The sequence below is a fragment of the Cinclus cinclus genome, chromosome 5 (genome assembly GCF_963662255.1).
Source record: "Cinclus cinclus chromosome 5, bCinCin1.1, whole genome shotgun sequence".
NCBI classification, from domain to species: domain Eukaryota; kingdom Metazoa; phylum Chordata; class Aves; order Passeriformes; family Cinclidae; genus Cinclus; species Cinclus cinclus.
The window spans coordinates 5,584,357-5,608,097 of record NC_085050.1 but is presented as its reverse complement, the minus strand read 5'-3'; the positions used below and the strand labels follow the sequence as shown (position 1 = coordinate 5,608,097).

Here is a 23,741-nt window from a genome sequence, read left to right as displayed (position 1 = left end):
TAATAGCAGCACAAAACATCCATCACCTTTATTAAACCTAACAAATAAGTGAATACTGTCACCTCAGTGGTTTGACATTTTCTGTTTACAACTGGTCTCCAGCTTCCAGGCACTAGACATCAGAGAATAAAACACCACTTCAGGAATGTTTAGCATCTCAGTTAAGACACTTCACAAGTTCTAGCACAAGCCAGCCCTAGGAGGCAAAACATGTGAGCAGCAAAACTGCTGACCTTGTTACAGGCAGTCTTTGCTCCTTTGCTCCCTTCTCCGATGTTCAACTATCATTGCATCACGGAAGGGCTGTCTGAGATCCTGCACGCCGTAGAAAACAATGTTACTTGGATGCTTCTGCTGCTACTGACACTAGCATTCCACAAAATCAACACATCCAACTGCTTTTTCTGTCCTGCTGGGACTCTCAATACACTACGCCAGCTGCTCAAGATTCTGTTAACAGATGTATTGCCAGGAACTGCATCACAACAATTTATATAATCCAGACACGAGGGGACTAAACCTTCCTCCACAGCTACCTACTGGTCATAATTACCTGCTCCTGTGGGTGTGCCCTCAGTGGCTCTCACGCTATTTAAACAAAAGCAGTTTGGGTCATCCATCAAAAGAACCAGATGAGCAGAGCAACTGAGGTCATTAAAGCAAGTCTTCAGCTGAAACAGGTGCACACAAAGGTTTGCAAACAAGGCTGAGCCAGCGCACAGGAGCAGAGCTGCTGGAGCCCTAAGTGAGGGTGAGGAGGTCAGCCTTCAGCAGCAGCGCTGCACTTCACGAGCATTCTGTGCTCCAAGGACACAGCATTGCACCAGCTTAGCACTCACAGCATTTGGCAAATTGCCGAGGTACCAGCTAAAGGCTACAGTGGGCTGTGATAACAGCACCTTGCTTGTGTGTGTCATCACCTCAGCTATAGCCTTATTTATACTCATAAAACTTCTTCTCCCCTTGGCAAGGCCTCAGTTCAGTGCAGGTTTCAAAACAGTCCTGAAACAATGTGGATTTCAGCTCATGACAAGCACATATGCCACATTGCTGCACAAATTGGAAGCAGAAATGATCTTTGCCCTCATTATGCCTCTCTGCTGCTCTGCAAAGGCTGTAATGACAGAGACAGGGCATGTACTGGCAGGTCTCAACTGGAATAAAAATTACTTTCTGGACCACGGGAGAGTTGCTGATATTGTGCCCCTTGTACCTCTCTGCTTCAGTACTGCCCTGGGAAAAAGGAAACGAGAGAGAAAAAAGGACTCAGTAAATTAAAAACAGCTCTTCTGCTAATTACATGAATATCCTCTTGGGAACACAACTGGTGACAGAGCCATGAAACATTTGTTAATAAAAAAGAGCGTGCCCAGGTACCCTGGACAGATAAAACAATGCCAGCAGCTCTGTGAGCACCAACCTCCCAGCTCTATAAAGACACAGAAAAATGGGTTCTAACTGCAAAGGGAAGCTGTATTTCCTATTCTCATCATCTTTATGTCATTATTCTCCTTTCATATCACACAGACGATTTAGAAAAGAAAAAAAGACAATTAAAAATATCTTTCCAGTTTAGCCTTTTTCTCTACCCATATCATCTACTCTTCCCCACCCCCCCTTTTTCTTTCCAACCAACAATTCCTCTGTATTTTCAGTTAGGTGGTTTCTGAAAGGTACAACTAAAATCAGAGTTTCATACTGAAAGATAAAGAAAACAACAGACTCAATTCTTTATGGCACCAAAGAACCATCAAAGAAACCAGAAGTCACTTCAGAATACCAGCACAATTGGAAGTTGGCAATTTTTACCTTTACAAGCCACTTTTGTCACTGCATGACAATATTCTGCTCCTTCTCAGCAGTTTACTTTGAGACTGTAGAGGGAGCAACCCTAAAGTCTTCCTAGATAGCTGCAGGATAGTGGGTGCTGAGGGTGCTGGAGAGACAGCTGCTAGAAGAAGGTCTCCATCTAGAAAAGCATTTTGCAATCAACTGGAAAACCACTGGTCAAGCAGAGAAGCACCTCAACACAGCAGATTAATGAAAGAAGTAGTTCCCAGTAGAACACCACTGCCTTCTGCTTGGCCAGTGGGTTGGAGTACTGAATTCCTGCATCCCTAGGAGATGATTTATTAGTCACAGAAGTTGTGTTATATTTTTATTGTCTTCACAGATAAATCAGGCCAGCAAGACATCCGTAACCATACACACAAAATATTTATCAAAACAATTAACATTACAGATTTCATTTTAAAATAATTTATTTCACCGATTTCTTTTTAAATGGTACTGTCTTACAACATACATTATTCAACAAAGATGTGCAGAACAGACTCTAAAATAAGAAACACTTAAATTAAGCCATTGTCTCTGATTAGAATTTCAATTTCACCCACATCCTAACTTGTAAACGTTTGCTGGAATACGCTTCTCTTGTAGGCTTGATTTTTGTGCTTACAAAAACAGCATCAAGTTTCCAGATGTTGAAGAGAGCAAGTTATTTGTATGGTAAGTTTGCATTCAGTTCAACGTACAAGGCAACCAAATGATTCTGTCATTAACGTTAGCATCATGTATATTTTAGTTCACTGCACTAACATTTAAACTAAAACTTCAAACCACATAATCTTTTAAGTGACTAACATTTAAAAGGCAAGCAGTAATATCCTGAAAGCTTTCAAAGGACATGGGCACACAGCTAAGACGGGGGCTCACTCGACAAAGGCTGCGGGTGTGTGTATGGCTGCTTTTTTTTGTAGGACGCCCACCTGCAGACGGGGCAGCAGTGTCGCCCGCCCGCCAGCCACTTCACGATGCAATTCTGGTGGAACACGTGGCCGCACGGCAAGCCCATCAGCAGGCAGCCCTTTGCAAAATTTTCTAGACACACCACGCATTCCGTACAGTGCAACATGTCGGAGGGCCAGGCTGACCAGTCTGGCTCCAGGTCACCTGCGGAGCTGTACGAGCTGTAGGACCTGGCTTTGCGTTCGCATGGCTCGTGGTGACAATAGTGAGTGGCACACGAACAGGTCTCAGCACCGCTCCGACGCTCTCCTTCGCTGCACCTGTGAAACGTGCTCAGCTCATCGTCCTCCGACACTTCTCTGTCGCTACTGAAGGCCTCTTTGTTTTCACTGTCAGAGTCACTTTCACTGTCTGCTAAGGTTTCCAGCATTTCCTCATCAGAATGGGTGCCGAGGCATTGAAACCTCCACATGGGTAAGTTTTTTATATAATCAGTTGGTATCAGAGGGTGAAGCCAGAGATCGGGGAAGGCCAACCGCTCCAAGAACAAATCGGGGTCTTCGTCCCAGTCTGAGTCAAAAGGGAAGTGTTGAAAAGAAGCAATGGGATGAAACAGGTAGCTGGTGTACCAGTCCCACAGACTCGACAGCCACTCCAGATTATTAGCATTTACTTCATCCGCGTTGTTATTGCGCCTTCTCTTCTTCTCAAAGTAATCAATTAGTAAACCATGGCCAAGGTATGTGCTGAGGAAGAGGGCTGGATGAGAAGAGTAGAACATCCAATCTGCCCTCACCCAAGAAGCCAAAGTAGTTGTGTTAGAGTACCTGAAGAGTTTTAAACTGTACTCATAAAAGCTGTCTAAGTAGGGCAGTTGCAAAAAACCTAACACTGGTAGCCAGGAAATAATTAATAGTGAATTATACGTCCCTAAAGTACTTATAAGAACCACAAAACGCTTTATAGTGGCGCCTTGTGTAATAAACAGGTCCATCCAAGCCATCAGATTAACCAAAACTAAACTTAAAACAAATAAATCGTTAACTTCTGGTTGCAACGAGCGCAAAAAGGAATCCATAGCACGTAGTGATATAAATTCACCAGTGTTATTTCCATACCTGTAAATCCCCTCAGGAGTCCTAAGTATGTATGATGGTGTCTTGTAGATACCAATTTCTGCCATGTAACTTTTATTGTCCCAGTTTTCCACGTTCACAAAAATAAATTCTACTCTTCCAGTAAACTTTACACTTAGTGCAGAGAAGAATGCTGGAGGCTGGTCAAGGTTGGCAAACAGGTATATTTTCACCCGGTACTGGTCACTTTTGTTCCATTCTTCTTTCAAATGGTCAGAACTGTAGATGGTTTTGATGCGAGAGGCAGCATGGGCTGTGATCCATTTGAAGATGTGCTCCACTTCAATCTTGCGCCCGCTGTATTCCTTAAGCATGACTTTTCCCTTGGAGGTACTGGTTTGTGGAACTGACATAATGAGGGTGGATTTCAGCCAACCCCTCCTCTTGCAGTATCTACAAAGAAAACAATAGGTTAGATTACAGTTTCATAACCCCAGAACTGAGTCCTTACATTTCTATTCTAAGTGCAAAAATGAGACATGCCGAGCACCTGGGAACCCTTATGACATAATAGCAGGAAATAAGGGTACCCGATATCCTTGGAAAAGCATATTTATTCTTACAATACGTTTGTATCTTACAGGAGCATTGTAAGGAGATATGCATTCATAAAACAGGAAGAAGAATAGTGTTAATTTTCACGAGTCATTAAAGTAAGCAAGGCCATGCAGCCATTTATGCTTTGCAATTGGATTTGAATAATACACAAGCTGACTCTTTAGTATTAGAAGCTACTTTTCATTGGCCTTCCAGGCAAGAAGAAAACCACTCCAGTGTAACTCAATATCCCACAGCTTTCCCAGTGTTTCCTTCCATCCTGGTTTTGCCAAGCAGATGTGGGGTGAAGCTGAGCAGTCACTGGTCTGTTTGCAGTTGCTTTAATGAAGCTGACAAGTGTCTACTTCCTACTGGGACCATTTTAGCAGGATGCAGACAGGCTAAGGGGCGAGGTGAGAGAGATGGCCACAAAACCAGTGGAGTAGGAAGCATACACATGGTGCTGGATGACTTGGGTTAAAAAAAATACCCACACTGTCTAGCAGGCAGATGGGATAAACCCCAAATCCATAACTGAAAGAAGAGGCTCTTCATGGCTGAACCTTGAGTCACGGTCCAGAGCACAGTAACTCTGAGATTAATCTGATGACTCACAAGATCCCTTCTCTCATGCATCTTTCCTACCAGTGTCACTACACCTAATTATCTAGTTCTCCTTTAAGGAAATATCTAGCAAACTTCAACAATCAAGATATGACAGAGCCAACAGGCACACAATCTCTGAGAACCCCACGCACTGGGACCACCAGCCTCATTCATCAGCCACAGCTCCTCTGTGGTTTGGGTCTGTCAACATGTATTTAGATAACTACAACTCCCCTTCCCAGGAATGTGAATGTAACATATTTAAAAAGAGCCATAAGATATTACCCTACTAATATACCTATCCTGATTAATGAAGCATGTAGTATTCCTCTGAATTTCAGCTGCAACCTAATGAAAAGCTATTCACAAGGGTTTACTCAACAAAACAGTTTCTGAATTTAAAAAATGAACTAATTTAAAACATGGTATTTGATCAGAACATTAAGGCTACTTAGGATCTATGCAAAGAGAAACACTGCCAAATTTTTAAGATGTTCAAATACAAGATTATTTTGCATAAGCACTACAAAGCCTAAGAATTTCCTCTTATGATTAACACTGAGATTTCTGTAAACATTTAGGACTTAATCTGTATAAGATGTGCACATCCATACATGCCACTGGAATTCTAGACAAAGTCGCCTGTCGTGTAAAGCAAATGCCTCCAACAAAATGTTTTTAAAAAGCCTCTTTTTACAGCAGCAGACAATTATTAATAGCTTCTTTGGCTCTGCTCTTCTTCCTTGTTTGAAATCATATGCAAACACAGTGACTCTTGCACAGCACACTGAGTGTTGTCCAAGGGTGTGTGCCAGTTTATATATAAACATACATTTGTCAGGGAACAGGATTTGTCAGTAATTCTGGGAGGCAGGCAATGCATGCAAGGTTCATGCTAACCTGAGCTTCCCCCTTCCAGATGGTGATATAACAACTCTAAAACTGGTATATTTGGCTTTGTCCTAAGCAAGCACAGTTCCTCTCCCTAAATGCCTGGACTGGAAGGCCAAACTTCTATTCATTCCTCTCCACTGCTGTATTATGTTCTCCACAGTCTAATCATGCATTTCCCACACGACGCTTTAGGAAGCTGCAGAGCTGATAAATAACATAATGGAGCATTCTGAGCAGACTTTAGAAGAGATAAAAACATGAATAAAGCCACCTTCTGTCACAGCTACTTTTACAACACAGCAAGCCCTGGTGCTAGAACACAGCTGAGCCTTAAGATATTCTTGGGATTTAGATAATCCTTTAAGGATATACCTGGGGTCACTGGAACAGTTAAAAGTGCCAGTACGTATGCCGAATCTTGAGACCTTCTTCACCATTTTCTCCCAGTGGACTTTACCCACCAGTGGGTTTCTGCCGTTTGCTATGACCTATTGCCAAAAGGAAATACTAGTTTAGTATCACAGTCAGTTTGGTTCCTGAAATAAAGAGCAAGTTTAAAAAAACAGAGTGCTGGTTATGCTTGATACTCTTTCCCATTCTTTTAGGACACAGAGTATGAGTGTACAGCTGGGAGTCATGGTAAACGTCTTTGGAGAGTGAAGTTTTAAGAGAGAAATGTGGTTTCTGCAGAGAGGAAGAAGTGCACCCTCATGTTAAGTACATGTTAAGATACTAAAATCAGTAGTAGTTAACAAAAACGTTGGTAAAATAACAAAACAATAATTTATCAGTTCATAGTAGGGGAGAAAGGAGAGAGGTGCAGCAGGTTCCTCTTCTTTGCAATAAAAAAAGGACCATCATTTTATTACAATTCTCCCTCAGAAGTTACAATGGACCAAAGAAACACTGTCTCAGAGCAAGCAGAATGAGTGGGAATGCATGTACCTGGTACCAGATTCAACTGCCAACAGCCATTCCTGAGCAGCAGAAACAACTCATTAAACTCCCAGATAAAACCTAAGAATCTTGACTCCTTCCAGCTTCGCCTGTGACTCACTGCAACTTTATGTGACTGTCCCACCAACTCCAGTATCCCATCTGCCATTTCAGGACGATCACTTACTATGATATATCCCAAGGTTTAATTTGTTCTAACCCAGTCTATTAAAGTTGTACTCCAGGTTACCTCACTGTAAGCTTTTGCTGACACAGATGACAAAGAAGTAGCATTCATCCTCTGAATTATAACCCGTACAGGGAGGGGAAAAGAAAACTCACAAGGAAAAGAAAACCCTGCCTGCCTGCAGCTGACAGGTAATTTTGAATGACATGACTGATCATGCACTATTCCACAAGCCGTCGCATTTTCTATTTTAGAAATGCCTCACATGCTTCTGCAGGCTTACTGGCAGCCACTTAAAATACATTTTAAAATTAAATCTTGAAACTTCCATTTGTTAGATATTTGTTTACCCGCCATTAAACTTATCCCAATCATTTTCTGACTTAATAACCTCAAATGTCAGCTTGCCCCTGGAAGTTGGGCTGTCACCATGATTAACAGTTCTCTGTGGACATGCTGAGATTTAACCTAGAAAGTGTGTCCAGCCTTTGAGACTCATAAATATTATCTGCTTTGTGGTAAGTAGCAGCCTCTCAGAATCTTAAAATAGAAGAATTCACCAAGCAGAATGTTCTACACAGGGAAACAAACTGAAGTCACAGATTACATTCCCATTCCCCTAAACCCAAAATGTTTAAATAACACTGGAGGTGAAAATCCAGGTAAGAATCCTTCAAGTTATTCTTAAAACACACACATCACATAGAAAAGTCTTTTTGATTAGATAAATGTAACCATCAGGCACTGAGACTACCAGGTGGGAAATCTGCTGTATTACTGAGGCTTCTTCACTTCTTCCAATGTGGCTGAAGCTTTGGATATTTTAAACTTCTTCCTTTCATGGACTTCAATCAAGGGAGAACAAATTCCTAAAGACACTTTAAAGCCAGAACACCCTCAGAGCTACCATGGCACAATAAATGCATCCAACATGGCAAGGAACCACTATGTTTTATTAGTAAGCATGGAAGTAAAACTTTGGTGACTGAATCACTCTTTGGTACAACTACTCAGAGACTGGCTTCTTCCAGAACTCTGTGTGCATGCTCTGAAACAGTGATGAGAGAATGTTAATGTTGTGTGCAAGAGGACAGCTCTTGCTCACTGTTTCTTCTGCCTGGCACCACAACATTCATTTTAAGTGTTAAGACAAAAATTTGTTGCAAATACAGTCACCATTATATTTTATTGTCACCTACCTGTACTGGTGGAATTTGTAACAACAGCTCAATTCCTTTCCTAGGAAAAAATCTTTTCTCTTGGAGAAAGTTATTTATACTGAAGAACAATGACCTAAGTAGCAGTCTGTATTTTGTAACTACATAGAGGAACCCTAGTATGGTTTTGCACACTGAAGCTTTGTAAATATTTTGGGCTCATGCTTTTTTATGTCATTATGGAAAAAAATCCAAATAAACATGTCTGTTGCAGCTGCTCCTTGCAGACAACACCCACTTACAGCACTGGGAGTTCACCATGCCAAAGCAAGGCTTTGTATTTTGGAAAGCAGTCACCACCTCTGTGCATGAGGGAGTCCAAGAAAATACTGCAGGTTAAGCAGTTAAAATGTACTTCAGTTTAAAATAAAAATACCCTGCAAACACTTGTAACAGATTTTATTTAAGAAGTGTGAATTTTAGTAAGAAATTTAGCTTAAAAATGTGTGACTGAGGAGACTGGGAATCTGTATGTGGAAGAGGCCTGGAAGTTCTTCAAGCCCATGGTGTTAAAGCTATCAGGATTTTATATTTCAATATATTTTATATTAAGGAAAAAAAAGATTACGAAGTCCTACACTACTTCCTAGCAATCACTTCCAAAGAGAGGTTAGAAATAGCTTGACAATCTACAAGGATTGAAAAAATGGTCAAAAGGAAGAGCTATCAAAGAAAGATATGCAAGGAAAAAAGGTAAGGAAAAATGAGCTATTCAAGTTAGACTGTACAAAGACTATTACAAGTTGTACCAAAAGGTTTTTCAGTCATATGAATAAGAATAGAACAGGGAGAGAAGCATCAGGATCACTAAACAATGAATATAGGATAGAAATGTAAGATAATTTCCTTTTTAAAGTTAAATTAATACTGTGACTCAGTTTTCAGTGAAGGGTGGCTGGCCACGGACCAGTTAGCAAATTTATGGGAAGAAACTACATCACCTGAAGGTGAAAGCAGAACTCAAATAACTTAATGCACTTAAATTAGAGTAAGCAGGATATCTCCATCCTAGAACTGCAGGATCACAGCTATCATACAGGATCACAGATGAACTTGTGAAAACCCCTGTCAGACCATTTTCACAGGACAGTAACAAGTTTGTAGCTATATTTAAGAGCAAATTAAAAAAAGAAAAAAATCCCAGCAGTTTGATAGGATCAATAGGATGCAAAATCTGTAGAAGAAGTAGAGGAGCAGAGACAGTTGCATTTTCCACCTTTTCCAGCATGCAATTACTAAAGATGTATCATTCCTGATTGAGAGGAATTTTCCCTGAAGGAGAAGAACTGAGTTTCAAGAGAAAAAGGGAATGTAGTATCTTGTTTGTAGTTTGGTAGTGTATCATGTATTATGCCACATGGCAAATTTACATGATAGCTACAGATAGGTTTTTATAGTGAGTGAAAAAAAGAGAAAGTTTTAAAATGAGCAAGAAATTGGCTATGGCAAAAAGACATCAAAATGCCAGAAAGGTGCTAACAGACTTCCTAATAGATTTACCTTAGAGCTCAGTTCAGCACATATTCCCATTAAAGCCCTTCCTATGGGAACTTGAAGTCTCCCAAAGCCATTTGTAGAAGACATAAAACTGGGAAGCACTTCTATGTGGGAAAGAGGATTATAATGCCATGCAGGAAGAGCTGCACAAATCTTGTAATGCAGTGTCACATATGAAATTGAATTCAGTAATGAACAGAACACTTGGGGAGTTCATCAGTTAGAAACAGCGATGGGAGAAAACGCTTGGGGCCATCAGTTGCTGCACAAGAAAACACGAGCCATCAATATTAACTGGCTGCAAAACAAGCAAAGCCCAGGATATATCAGACCTGACAAAACAAACTGGTTGATTGACCTCACTTACTGGGAGGAGTGTGGCTGACATCAGGACTCAGTGAAACTAAAGGGCAATGTCAATTTATGCCCAACAGGAACAAATTAGCCCTGAATACACCCAAGGCAGAAGTGAGACACACATTTCCAAGAAGAAAACAGTCAACAGGAGTATTTGAACAACTTACAGTGCAAGAGAGACAGCACAGTATTTTCTAAACGCATTCTACAGTCTAGCAGAAAGCTGAACTAGCTCATCAAAAAGGTCCCTTTCAATCATACACTCTGTTTAATGTCATAGAAATAAAGCCCACGCTCATAGGAGATATCACTCATAGGTGATCTCACCTTTTAGGAGATCAGCTAACACAGATGGGAAACTAACACCATGTCTGGAGAAGCACAAACCCTCTCAGCTTTGCTTATTATTAGCTATGTTCACAATTTGTGACATATCACATGTCAGAGTGAAAAGTAAGACAATGAGGGTAACTCAATTAATCCATTAATCATCTTAACGGGCTAAGGGATTCCAATAGGATCACAGTAACTCTGCTATTTAACAACTTCACATCACAGAATGGATCTGCTCCCTAACCCACACCCAACCCTGGCCAGAGGATTGGCTCTGACTGCAGGGTCTGAATTACCATCTCTGTAATGCTGAAAATGCTGAGATTCTGATGATTTCACAAGAGAATTGAATAGGGAGCTTTTGCATTGGAATAGTTCTCCTGATACTGAATTACACAGAATTACCCCCAAAGAGTTCAATTAAGAAAGCAATTAGAAAAATTAGTAAATTAGAAAAATAGAATTCTTTTGATCTATATGTTAAAGTAGTCATAGTTATGACATTAAAGAACAGACTTTTAGAACAAATATCCCAGAGCCAGAAAGATACAAACACTTGGAAAAAGAGGACTAAGTCAGCAAGGCACTTTGCCCCTCCTGCCTAATCCAAACCCAAAGTGTGTTGGGTTGGTGCATCAATATTTCAATAGCTACTTTATAACCATCACAGATCCAGCTGCTCTTTCATTTCCAAGTACCATTAAGCATTTTTAAAGATTATTTTATGAAACATAGATTCTTAAAATACAAGTAAAAATATGACTGAAATTGAAGAGGCTTGAAAAAGCACATCTTATGTTAGAGCTTGCTGTAGCAATGCAATATGCAAAGCCAGACTCCTCTTCTGGTGCCACTGAAGTACTTGAGCATGACCTCACTTGAGCATTATCTTGTTTTCCGTGCATTTAAATCAGATTTTGTTCAATTTCTTTCAGACAGCTATACAGAGATCTCAAAGCAGATCACAGGAACAAGATTTGTTCTCAGTAAGTTTTGAAGCTTGCTCACAACTAAAAGTGTTCGAATATCACAAGGCATGACAATGAGTCAGAGAGGGGCAAAAGCAGAACAAACACTTTATGTGCTCCAGCTCTCATCATTTTAACCAATTCTAGCTGGGACAGCAAGTGTCAGGCACATCTGCTCATACCAGCAGCACACGATTTCAAACACACAGTAACAGTCACAACTTGGTTTTACAGCTCAGCCACAAAGACAACAATTCTAAGTGCACCAGGGCACTGTGACAGACTTCACACCATCAGGAAGAATAAAACACATTAAGTAAGAGACATCTTTCCCTGCTGCACACACACACACACATCCAGGCAGCTCTCTCAGAAGCAATCAGTCCTCACCTAGCCTCAGCAAGTCACTTCACATAAGGAATATAGACATTTGAATAGCAAAATACCTGTGTAGTTTCGCCAAAGGCAAAAGTGATTTCTAACTCATTTCATGAACTGATAAGGTTGTATGAATGTGAGAATTGTCTGTTTGGCTCAGTGGTTTCCAATTTGAGACACCCATGAACTCCCCCACAGTGCCTGCAGAGGGTAAATGAGCAGAGGAAACTCGATATTACTGTAAAGATTCCATGCATGCCCTGGAAGATTTTTAGGGATCCACAAAGACAAAAGGTTCAAAAACTCTAGTCCCAGAAACCCTTTTTATCAACGACTATGCTGCAAACTCTGCTTCTATATATAAAACAGAAGTAAAAATACAATTAATTATAAATGGACTGGTAATTTATTTATTGGAAGCTTGAAAAAAAGCTCACTTATTCCAGATAATGTCAATAAGTTTCTGCGTTAATGTCTGCACTTCTATTAGTTCTGAGACATCTCACTTTCTGTTTATTATTTGACAATGTGTTAATGGAACTGAATTTCCACTTAGACTCTTTCATAAGAATTCACAACTCATTCAGAATCCACCCATATGGACTGAAGATATCTGGAGGTTTTTTGACTTATTTTCTGAGAGATTGTGAGAAATCACACCAAAATAGGCAAAGACTACATCCATCACAACACACAAAAATTAACCACCTCAAAATTATGTGCAGTTTCTCCAGGGAGAGGAGGTGACCTATGCAGTGATCTGGACAGTCAGTTATGTTATCAGTTAAACCATGGATTGAAAATAAATGAGCTTCTGCAATGAGTTAACATAGATACACAGGCAATACAAAGACTATTACATTCCAGCTGATGGTATTCTACACCCTTGTCTGGATATGAAGCCTCTCAAGAAGAAAACTAAAACTTAAAATCAAGTATCCTGTGGTAAATGATCCTGAAGGGCTATTGGAAAAGACACAAATACTGAATTATGTATTTTGAAAGAATTGAGTGTTTCTGCTTTGTTTCTTTTTAGCAAGAACAGCTGATCACCTGGCAAAATTCAGAAGGCAAATAAATATGAAAATCAGTCATCCTACATGCAAGCAAAAGGAAGAACAAACAAACCACCACCAAAATGCTGTAGGCACATCCCTTGCCCTATGACTACACCACTTCAACTAGAAACTGAGATGCAGAATAAATAGACTGCAGAATTTTATATCCATAATAATGGCCTTTGCAGCTCTATCAGACACCATCAAAATGTCTGTCCTCGTACTTCAGTGCAAGAAGTTCCATTTTACTTCTCTCTGCCACTGTGTTGTAGTAGAGACTTTTAAAAATAAAATAATTAATTTAGACTTTAACTTCCTTCAAAGAGGATTTTTATCTGTAGATCATTTTCAAAAGCCATAATGACTACAACACTGTTGGATGTGACAGGCTTCTAGAGACTAACCAGAGCCTGGAAAAGTAAGAACATTACATATAACTCCCCAAACCAACAAGAGAAACAGCTCCAGAAACTACCACTCATCCTCCTTGCCAGCCAAAGAAGTGTAGAGCAGCAGCTGGCAAGCAAGAAGAATGGCATAAAAGGAAAGGTGATGAGATCATGAGCTAATAGGAGAAAGAACATGCTGCTGTTTGTGGCTCTATGGAAGCGCTGCACAGGAGCTGTGAACAGCTACACTGGTAAACAAATTACCACTGGACCAGGATGCTTTGCATGTGGATTTCCAGAAAATAAAGAAACAAAGCCACAAAACACCAATGCCTTGTGTATTGACTTTCTTCAAGGAATTCATCTTGCTTACTCTAAATTATAAATTTTGCACCTCGATTTTTGCCAAACATATCAAGAAACAGTAATTGTTTCCTCTTTTTTCCTTTGATTCTCTGCAGACAGTGATGGCTATCACATTCCCAGCCTGTGCCACACCAGAAATTTCATTTATATGCACTGGAAAATAAAAATAATTTTCAAAGTCCCAGTCCTCTCATACATCACAAAGTGTTCAAACCAACTCAAGCGACAGTATTGCGCCAGCTGAGGCAGAAGTGCTCCTGTCCCTCTGCTCTTTTTCAGCAGCCCACATAGAACAGGGATTCATGGATCAAGATACTGAAAAGGATCTGGAGATCCTTTCTGCTTCCCAGCCAGCAGAAACAAAGCAGCGGAATCTCCAACCTTGCCCATGGTCTCCAAACCCACCCATGAGGCATCCTCGCTCCCCTGCACGAGCATTGAGCTGGTTAATTAGCTGGAAAGCTTCCACGGGACTCCTAAGAGCAAAGGAGGATGCAAGGGAGAGAACCAAGAGTTAGAAGTGGGAAGTGATGGTAAAAACCAGCTCTGCAGGGATGAGGTCTAAGAAAAGAGTGTGGGAAAACCTACAGAAGGACATGAAGGGTCCAGCACAGGAGTTATCCAGACAGGAGTTGTGGTGGGGAATGGAGCAAATGAAAACTCAAAGTGATGAAAACCCAAAAAGCAAGAATGAAAAATAGAAATTTGACATCTTTTGTGGTTTTTATTGTAGACAGAAAAATAGTGTTCATCAAGTAAATTATTCAGTAAATTCCACAATTTTTTTTTCCCACAGCTATTGTGACCAGCTGAATAGCTGTGCAAATATTCCCAGAATGATGACAGCATTCATTGCACTGGAGATATCAAAACACAGCCTATCTGACCTACTATTAAGATGTTAGTGGAAAATACATTAAAAGTAAAATTCTGCAAGCAAGAGATAACAGAGAACTATCATATTTCACCCTTTTGAGATGCACAGGAAGGAGGGAAGGTTTTTCACAGCATATTCATGTTTGTATTTGTCAACTAGCTTGGGGACACGTAAACTGCCTTTCAACACTCTTTCTCTGCTTGAAGAATGCCCTCCTGTATGATTTAAACCTCAAACTTAGATTCAATAAACTCCAAATATATCTTTCCCAAAACATAAATTCTGCATCTGAAGGTAATCTGTCCTCTTGTCTATTTTGGGATAAGATTTTGTGTGGTGACAGTGCAGGTCTAATAAACAGATTATGAAGATTTAATGACTTCCTGTTAAATAGAAAACATGAAGTGAGACCAGACAAACCAGGTAGGAGCTGTCAATGGGACAATTAATCGCCTGATGGGGAATTCACCTGATGTGGCTGTTAGGAGGAAACTTACACCTTTAATAACACCCTCTTATCAACAGAGAGGTTGACATGGAGAAATAATTTCTATATTTTGGTCTAGATTACTTATGTTCTCAGGAACAATAATTAATTGCTTCAGAATCTTATTGGGAAAAGTCTGTCTTTGTTTTCCTAAATGATATCTTGTTCTCATGCAGCCCTGGGAAAACAGACTGTAAAATTGATGGCCACAAAAGGTTTGGGAGAAAGTTAACTTTGAGCCACTGGAATATGTTGTAGAAGCAGCCTGCTAGCCTGGGAAATTGGTAGACTGAGATCCTTCCTGCCTTTGTGGAGAGCCAACAGAGATTTTACAAGTGCTCTAAGACCCTTAGACAAGCAGGAACTTAAACTGGTTGGGTCTGAGCATGTAATGCAACCAAAAGGAAGAGCAGCACCAGGAGCCTGTGCCAGAGCCTGGGAGAATCTGTACCAATGCACCTACTTCACATATTATAAGGCTCTTACAAACCCAGGGCCAAGGACTTGCACACTCTGTGCACTTCAGTGTGTGCTGCTCTGCTTGATTTCCAGTTCTAAAATGCCTGCTTTTCAAAAGGCAATCCAAAAGCAAGCCAAAGAATAACAAGCTTTTTTTTCCGTTCTGTCTGTATAGGAACTCTGGCACTTCCAGCCTTTCCCATTTTATTTCTCTATTCCTCATCTCACGGGTGAAGTTTATCTTTATCGCCATCTCTCTGTTACACATTTTTACAACTAGTTAACTACCATCATAAACTCCTCCTTTGAAACACATTTTGAGTGTGATAAATGTATTTTTAAAAACGGTCAATTTTATATACCTGTACCAGCCAGATCCCATCTTTCGTGTCTTCTACAAGCTCATAGAAGTGCATTTCACCACTGAAGTTTGTACTGGAAACTGATTCAGAGGCCTCTTCCTCCTTGAGAGCTGAATAAAGCTCTCCTTCCATGAGGTCTCCTGAAAAAGAGACAATTAAATTCAATTAAATGAGACAATTAAATTCAATTAAAATGGCACTGGAGAAAGATTACTTCATGAATTCTAGTAACAGTTTAACCAACTATATTTGCATGGTTGCTCGGAGAACCTTTTCAGTACAAAGGTAGCTAAACTTTAAGTTGCTACTATAATTCTATCTCTGGTGACATGACTGAACAATTTGTCTTCAGTCAGACCACAGAAGACATGAATGCTCTGTTTCTGATTACACAAATACACCGCACATGCACAAGCACACAAAGGAATAAAAGAAATCTTCTGAGGCTCACTGTCTGCAAACAACAACATTCAGTGCCTGAGAGCAATTTTAGTCAATACATCTCTGCTTTAGTTTCACAGGATTGCAATTTTGCAGCAAGCGATTCCTGAACACTGATAATTCAAACAGACTTCCACATTTCAATCATTAATTCTGGACCAAAACCCATTATTTGTGGTCCTGCTGCCAGTAAAATTCTCAGGCAGAATAATTTAGCTGTTGGCTTTTGTTTACACAGTTGAGAGAAGTTCCCATGAACTCCAAATGTAGCGACGTAAAGAGCTCACGGTAAAATCATCTGATTATGTTTCCTTTGTAATCTCATTTCCTTCTCGTGTTTCGTTTCACAATCATTACAAACATTGTTAATGACAACCTGCATTCTAGTAAGTAATCTAAGCATCAAGAAATGAAGTCTTGTCCAAAACCAGTTTCCTTAAAAATATAAAATAAGTGCAACAGCTGAAACCCTTGAGGTGTTTGCAAAAATATTCATAAAATCTAGAGAAAAAAAAAAACAAAACGCAACCACAGAAAAATGCTGTGAAGCCTGTTGGTATGAGAAGTGTTTCCATGACATTTGAAGAAGTTGGTTAATACAGTTTGTTTGGAGTTAAACACTTCCCTGAAGCATATGCAACCCAAACATCATGACATCATGAAAGTACCTGACAGCCAAGGAGTGAAAGTGATTCGAAACAAAAGTGAAAGTGCCTAATGCTTTTTACTGCTGGGGCAGCAAAGCCAATAAACAACACAAAAACATAAATAAACAATGAACAGTAACAGCAAACTAGATTTAAATGCCCAGTATTAATATCAATTATTTAAACCAGCATTTTTAAGGTTATACGGCAGGCACTACATCATCCTCCCTCCTGTCCAGACATGAGACCCTCACTGCCTATCCCGATTGCTGGGATTTCTCTCTCTCCTGGATCACCAGCCCTTCTTCCATCATTGATTTAAAAGCAGCTACTCACATTTTCCTGCTTGGCTGGCAGTACAGCTATTACATCAGCCCCATCTCCCAGTCCTTGGGGCCAGCTCCCTCCAGCTGCTCCAGGCAGCATCCTTACTTTCAGGACACTTCTGCCATTCCTACATCTCCACTGCTCTTCACCCCTTGCTGTTCATCAGGCCCGAGAGGTCTCCATCTCCTTCACCTGGTTCTCCTTACTTCCAAAATGCCCCCCTGCCTTTTTCCAAGCTATTTTTTTTTTTTTGGATGCAGGAATTAGTTCTGCTTCCCTTGTACAAAACCATCTCAACCCTGGGTACCCATCCCTTCTGCTCCTCAGCTATGAAATCACAGCTTTCCTTGGGGCCCATCTTGATAACCTGTAAAAAACCCAGCAAACGGGCGGGACTACCCGGGAAGAAGCTGGCCCCACCTGTAAACAGGTAAATAGCCTACTGCAGCTGTTTGGAGTCTCTCCTCGTTTTTCACGGCAGACGACATTCGGTCCCATTTGTGCCACCCGCACTGACCCGACCGCCCGCAGCGGAACTCCCGGGCCAGGGAAGGGAAGGGAAGGGAAGGGAAGGGAAGGGAAGGGAAGGGAAGGGAAGGGAAGGGCCGCTGCTGGTGCCCCGTCCAGCGCAGGCCTTTCACTCAGCACAGCCCGCTCGGGCTCACAGCGCCGCCGGGCTTTGACCGTCACCCCCCGAGGGCCCTGGGCTCCCTCCATGGACCCCCGTGCTGGGGGGAGCCAGCTCGGCCCCCAAACCCGCCCTGCGAAGGGAAGCAGCGCCCGCGTCTCCATCCAAGGGCGGCCGGAGCCCGCGCGGGGGTGGCCGGGCAGCGACCTCCGTCCGTCCCCCCGGGTCACGGCTGAGCTCCGCGTACCTGACTTCTCCACCAGCTCCCGCACATCCTTCTTCTCGGGCAGCCCCGAGTGCCCCAGCCCGCGGCACTCCAGGATGGTCCGCAGCTTCCTGAAGCTCAGCGCCACCGGGTCCACCAGCTGCGTGGCGAGGAAGCCGCTCTCGTACCACGCCACGGCCTCGAACACCCGGGCCAGCACGAAGAGAGCCAGGAAGTAGAGCAGCAAACAGCACAGCTTCACCCACATCTTCCCGGGAGCGCCGAGCCGGAGGCCGGGCTGGGGAGCGAGGGAGGGGAGCGGGGGCTGTCAGGGGAGCGGGGCCGCGGCCCCCCCGCCTCCCGCCCGCCGCTGTCGCTGTCCCCGCCCCGGCGGAGCCGCGGAGACATAACAGTGACGTGAGCAGCCGGCACCGCCCCCCTGCCCCTTTTCCCCCTTTCCCCTTCCCCTTTTCCCCTTCCCCTTCCCCCCGCCGTGATTCAGCACTGCGGCCCGACCCCGCATCACCGGGCTCGAGGGCGGTCGCGTCCCTGCTCCCGGCCGCAACTTTGGACCCTGCGGCCGCGCTTGCTGCGAGAAAAATAATATATAAATACCTCGGATACCGGGGAGGAACGACTCGGCCGACTCTTTTCATGAAAAGAAATATTTACAGAACCAGAACTGGGGACCAATATTTGCAGGGCCGATGTGTTCGGGCAGTTTTAGGGCAGCTTAGTGGACACAGTTTATTTGGATTCGGGCTGCTGGGTGTAGCGGTGATCCCTCCGCTCCTCGTTCCTGCACGCCAGCCCCGCTCCCAGCCCTTGGCTGGCGCGAAAGCAAATTCCACAGTGATATTCATCTGCACGGGTCGGAACTCGGACTCTGCAGCTTTGCCTCGGCACTCGAGCGCTGAGAGCTTGTGCCAAAGCGACAGCCAAAGGCAAGAGTGAGCTGCACCCTGACTTCTGATAAGCGTTTAAGTTGGGTCTGTGCTCACATTGGAAGCATTTTGGAGCGCAGCATGGGTCCCAGCTGAAGTGCATCCTCGAAGAACCATCCCAAGCTGTACAAGAAGTGTTGGCCTGCAAAGATAAAATTTAGCCTGCTACAAAAAACGTACTAAAATCAAGCTACTGCGTTGAGATGAAGGCTCTCCCCTGAAGGAAAACTCAACATTGCTTCTGTATATTCAGTTATTTCAAGAATCCATAATTTGCATGAAAATTGGCAGCTCATACAGATGAACACAAAAATAGCACAGCTTAATTTTAAAAACACTGAGAAGCCCCCAGAGTGTACATGCTGTAATTCTTGTACTATCAGTTTTCAAAAAGGCACAATAATATTGATCTGGAAGAAATAATTTAAATCACTGCACTCCTCAGAGCCTTTAAAACACATTTACAGGTTTCTCAGCGTACTCATATGATTGTAAAAGTAAAAAAACAATCTAGGTTCAGCTTGTGACATGGCCAACACAGCCTCCTCCAGAAGAAAAATCATGACACTGTGTTCTTCAGGAATGGGCTCATTTTGGTCTTGAAAGGGGAAGAGTGGAGAGATTGCAGATGCAGCAACTCTCAAAGACTGTGTAGTCTGGTAAATGTTGAGCCCCTCCACCTGGACTCATATATAACTTTATTCTTCAACATTTTTATCTGGAAAAGACAAAAGTGGACTGCAAACCTTTTATCTGCTGGTGCTGCTCTGTTAAATACAAAGGGATTTCAGCACCTCCACTGGGTTTTGCAGCAAGCCTCGGTTGGCAGGGCCAGGTGGGTCCGAAGGTCCGGGAGGCGCAGCCCGGTGGAGGGGCTCGCAGAGGCCAGGCCAAGCGCTCTTCTCTCCTTCACAGCCACTGCAGCCTGGGAAACTTCCCCTGCCGAAGCCACGGCCCATGTCCCTAATGAGCAGGTGGCAAAACATCAGTAAGATGAATCCTTTGCCCTTGGCGAAATCCAAGGGAGTGGCTTTGTCCCTGCAGCTGGTGGAGCAAGGGGACAGTCAATAAAACACACATTTCCCATCACCTGTCAGAGGGCCTCAGGCAGGCTGTGAACCCTGAAATGCCCTAGGAACTTTTCCAGAAGCTTTGTGGAGTCCCGTTTGTTTTGTCACTCGTACAAGAAGTTGCCACATTTCTCTGCCTTTTGTTTCAAGCGAGTGTGAAGTAACTCCCACCCGTGTGAACTAATGGGTGGGAGTTTGAAGGACTTCGTGTATTTAACTTTACTTAGAAAACATTGTTGGGTTGGGGTGCAGTTTTTTATTTGGTTTGTTTTGGGTTTTGTTTTTGTTTGTTTGTTTTATGTGAGCAGCTCAGACCGTACTGTGGCAGATTCCTTTGATTCTCCCCTGTAATTTCTTCGGGTTGCCCTCTCCTCTCCCTGCAGGAAGGCACCTCACAACAATTACTCCTCTACGCTCACAGCTGAACTATTTGCAACACCAACTGCTGGGGAGGCTGTCACCAGCGTGTCATTTCCGAGTGCTCATGGGCTGAGCTAAATGAGGCCCCTGCAGAGACAAAGCCAATCATCTGCTAGAACTCAAAGCCCTGGAGTCGTTTCAGGAAAGTACAAATGATATTTCAAGCCAATATTCAAACCCCCCCAAAACAACCCAAAACAAAGCAGCTGCCAACACTGAAGCACCCGGATGGGAGGCGGGTACAACAAAGAACTGCGGGTGATGAGTTAACCAAAGGTCTGGCAGAGCAAACCTAAATGGATCCAGTGCCTCTCCCAGCTCTCTGGTCCTCTCTTCCCACCTCTGTATCCCTGAAGCACTACGCTGACCCTACAAGAAAATGTTTCATTTTCTAGATGTAGTTGTCTTTTGGTTTCCAGTTGCAACTCAGAATGTCTTTGACATTTGACATTTTGTCACCTGCAAACAATCTTTTAGGGAGTTTTAATTATCTGGAAAATCTAAATATCTTAAGAGTGAATCGAAATTCGTTGGGGCTGAACACAAAGATGACACACGCTAGCATTTTTAAAGACCCCGGGGTTAACACTACTTAATTAACAGCGTTAAACAGTCATCAGTCAGTCAGTCCTATGCTCACAGAGCAAATATTACAAATGTGAAGAGAATGGAGAATATAAATTCCACCTTTAAACAAAAGCCCAAAGCAAGGATCTGCTTTTAAATAATTTTGTCAGGAAAAAAAAATACTATAATTTAGGAGCTAGTGAGCCCAGATCCTGAGAACTGGGACAGCCACCTTTCTTTGTCAGACAGCCAAACCTGCAGTCTTTTTATCTGCTGCCCCTTGGTAAATGGCAAGGATTCCCTCTCCTCCCCCATCTTCTCCTAGGAACAGTTGCTGACTGTGCAGCCTGGGAATAGGGACAATAACCCACTTTCCAGACCTCTGTGGGGAACATAAGAAAAGTATTGTCATTTTGAAATCAGTGAAACAGAGGATTAACCATCTTAATCCTTTACCATGTTAAAATAATATTTTAAAATTAGTTTATCAAGATAACAGTTCAGCAATATTCAAACAACCTGACAGTTTTCCCAAGAGCCAGCCCTGCAAATACAATTTACTTTGATGACAGGAACTGGAGCTCGATGATCCTTGTGGGTCCCTTGCAATTCAGAATATTCTCTGATTCTGTGAATTTCCGGGAATTCACTAACACAAATTCTCGACGTGCTTCTTTATCAACATGGGTACATCTCAACATGTTTTAGGTGTGGTATGAAACCGTGCCTCCTTGTAATTGGTATTAAATAAAATAAAGAAGCTTCTGTGAGAGTCTCAAACCAAGATGGCAGCAGCCCAGACAATACTGTGTTGTAGGCAGAGGAATTTTAAATCAGAAGATGTTTCCTGCTTTGTACAAGTGGCCAACGGGAAGTAGATTTAACAGAGGTATGAATCTGTAACATAGTGACCACTACTGACAGCTCAGCTAAAGCCCTGGCTGTTCAACCGTGGAATATTGGCATGGTTTGGGTTGGGAAGGGCCTCAAAGACCATCCAGTTCCACCCCCTGCCATTTGGGTGAGGCAGTCCCGGTGATCTGGTGGTGATTCACGCAGGAATTCAGGTTGGACGGGACGCCGGGAGGCTCTGAAGCCCAACCCCCTGCTCAGGGTCAGCTGTGACACCCGGGCAGGTGATCAGGGCTTGCCGCAGCTGGATCTGATGGTCACCCCCTGCGGGAATTTGATCTGCTATAAACACACAGTGACTAACCATACAAAACCGGACATCAATCGGGGCAAAACAACTTACAGAAGCAGAATAAAAACATTAAAGCTTCAGATAAAGACAATTTTTTCCTAGGCAGCTTGCATTTTCTGTTTTTGTACCAGTGAAAAACTATTTGTTGGCCCTTTGGGGAAGACCAGATGTGTTTAACGTCCAAAAGAAATAAATAGTCCTTGCTTGAGTGCAATAAACCCCTGTGCTGATGACCTAGGAAACCAGAAGATAGTGCTTGTATTTAAGCATAATTTGTGATTAAATAAAGAGCAAAAACATATAAAAGCAGCAGAAATCTGACCAATTGCTGACAGTACACATGACAGAATTCCTGTATTCTCACCAGAATACAGAACTTGATTCTCCCATCCTGCCCAGCACTGTGGACACAGATGAAACACTAGCTCAGACTCAGACCAAATGCTGGTTTTCCAGTGAACTTTGTCCAGATTTATTAGGAGCTTTGTACATACTGTGCTACACAAAACACACAGTCCTGCGTGTCCTGGTCTACTGCCTCTGAATACCAAAGCTCATAGAGCCATCATCATAAAATCACAGAATGGTTTGGGCTGGAAAAAACCTTGAAGACCATTGAGTTCCAACGCTCCTGCCACGTGTGGGGACACCTTCCACTAGTCCAGGTTACTCAGAGCCCCATTCAGCCTGCCTTGAACACTTCCAGAGATGGGGCATCCACAGCTTCACTGGACAGCCTGTGCCAGAGCCTCCCCAACCCCAAAGTAAAGTGTTTTTTTCCCCTAATATTCAATCTAAACCTGCTCCCTTTCACTTTGTAGCCATTCCCCCTTTTGTCACTACATGCCCTTGTCAAGTTCTTGCCCCATCTTTTCTCTAAATTCCCTTCAGGTAGTGGAAGGCCACAAAGGGTCACTCAAAGCTTTCTCTCTCCCAGGCTGAACAATCCCAATTTTCTCAGCCTTTTCCCACAGAAGTGCTTCACCCCTCTCAGCAACTTGGTGGTCTCCTCTGAGTTCACCTGGAGCTGGTGTTAGCCAAGAGGAATTCAATCTGAGGCATCTCTTTGAGGACAGTTTTATAAGCCACTGCCAGTCCAATGCATTTCAGCCTTTTGGCCAACACAGCACCCAGCAGGAAGTCTATCGACCAATTACCAACCCAACGCCAGGTTAAATACATTTCCGGATCGCCTGGCTCCTTAACTCATCCCTGGCGCCACTCAGCTTCGCTCGTGCGATGTTTGGGGCAGCTGCGAGACGCACTCTCCGCAGGCTGCCTGGGAGAGAACCCCCTGTGCCGCGGGTGTCACCCGGGGCCACCCCAGCAGTACCACCACACCCACCCCACCGCCATAAACCGCTCCTCGGCGCAAAGGGCCAAGATCCGGAGGAGCTATCCCGACTCCCGGAGGCCTCCCGGGCCCAGCGCCCCTCAGGCCTCGGCGTCGCCATGGCAACAGCGACCGTCAGGCCCCCCGCGCTTAGCAGCCCATC

General features: G+C 43.1%; 1 protein-coding gene across 2 annotated transcripts; it reads right to left on the bottom strand.

The window, feature by feature from the left end:
* Positions 1-2,191: 2,191 nt before the first annotated feature.
* Positions 2,192-18,348, bottom strand: RNF103 (ring finger protein 103). Of its 2 annotated transcripts, XM_062494091.1 has the most exons (5): positions 18,083-18,348; positions 15,793-15,932; positions 6,294-6,409; positions 3,102-4,277; positions 2,192-3,062 (listed from the first exon to the last, which is right to left on the bottom strand). In XM_062494091.1, exons 1-5 carry the CDS (start codon positions 18,306-18,308, stop codon positions 2,699-2,701), a joined length of 2,022 nt encoding a protein of 673 aa, XP_062350075.1. In that variant the 5' UTR covers positions 18,309-18,348; the 3' UTR covers positions 2,192-2,698. The 2 variants fall into 2 exon arrangements, with proteins under 2 accessions (XP_062350075.1, XP_062350073.1); XM_062494089.1 differs by having other exon boundaries at positions 2,192-4,277.
* Between the last annotated feature and the right edge of the window lie 5,393 nt (positions 18,349-23,741).

Excerpts from the sequence above, each read along its gene's own strand:
- RNF103 (XM_062494089.1), bottom strand. The coding sequence starts at position 18,308 with ATGTGGGTGAAGCTGTGCTGTTTGCTGCTCTACTTCCTGGCTCTCTTC. Across the intron at positions 15,933-18,082 it reads GGAGCTGGTGGAGAAGTCAG|GAGACCTCATGGAAGGAGAG; the intron begins GTACGCGGAGCT and ends TCTCTTTTTCAG. Across the intron at positions 6,410-15,792 it reads ATGGGATCTGGCTGGTACAG|GTCATAGCAAACGGCAGAAA; the intron begins GTATATAAAATT and ends TTTTGGCAATAG.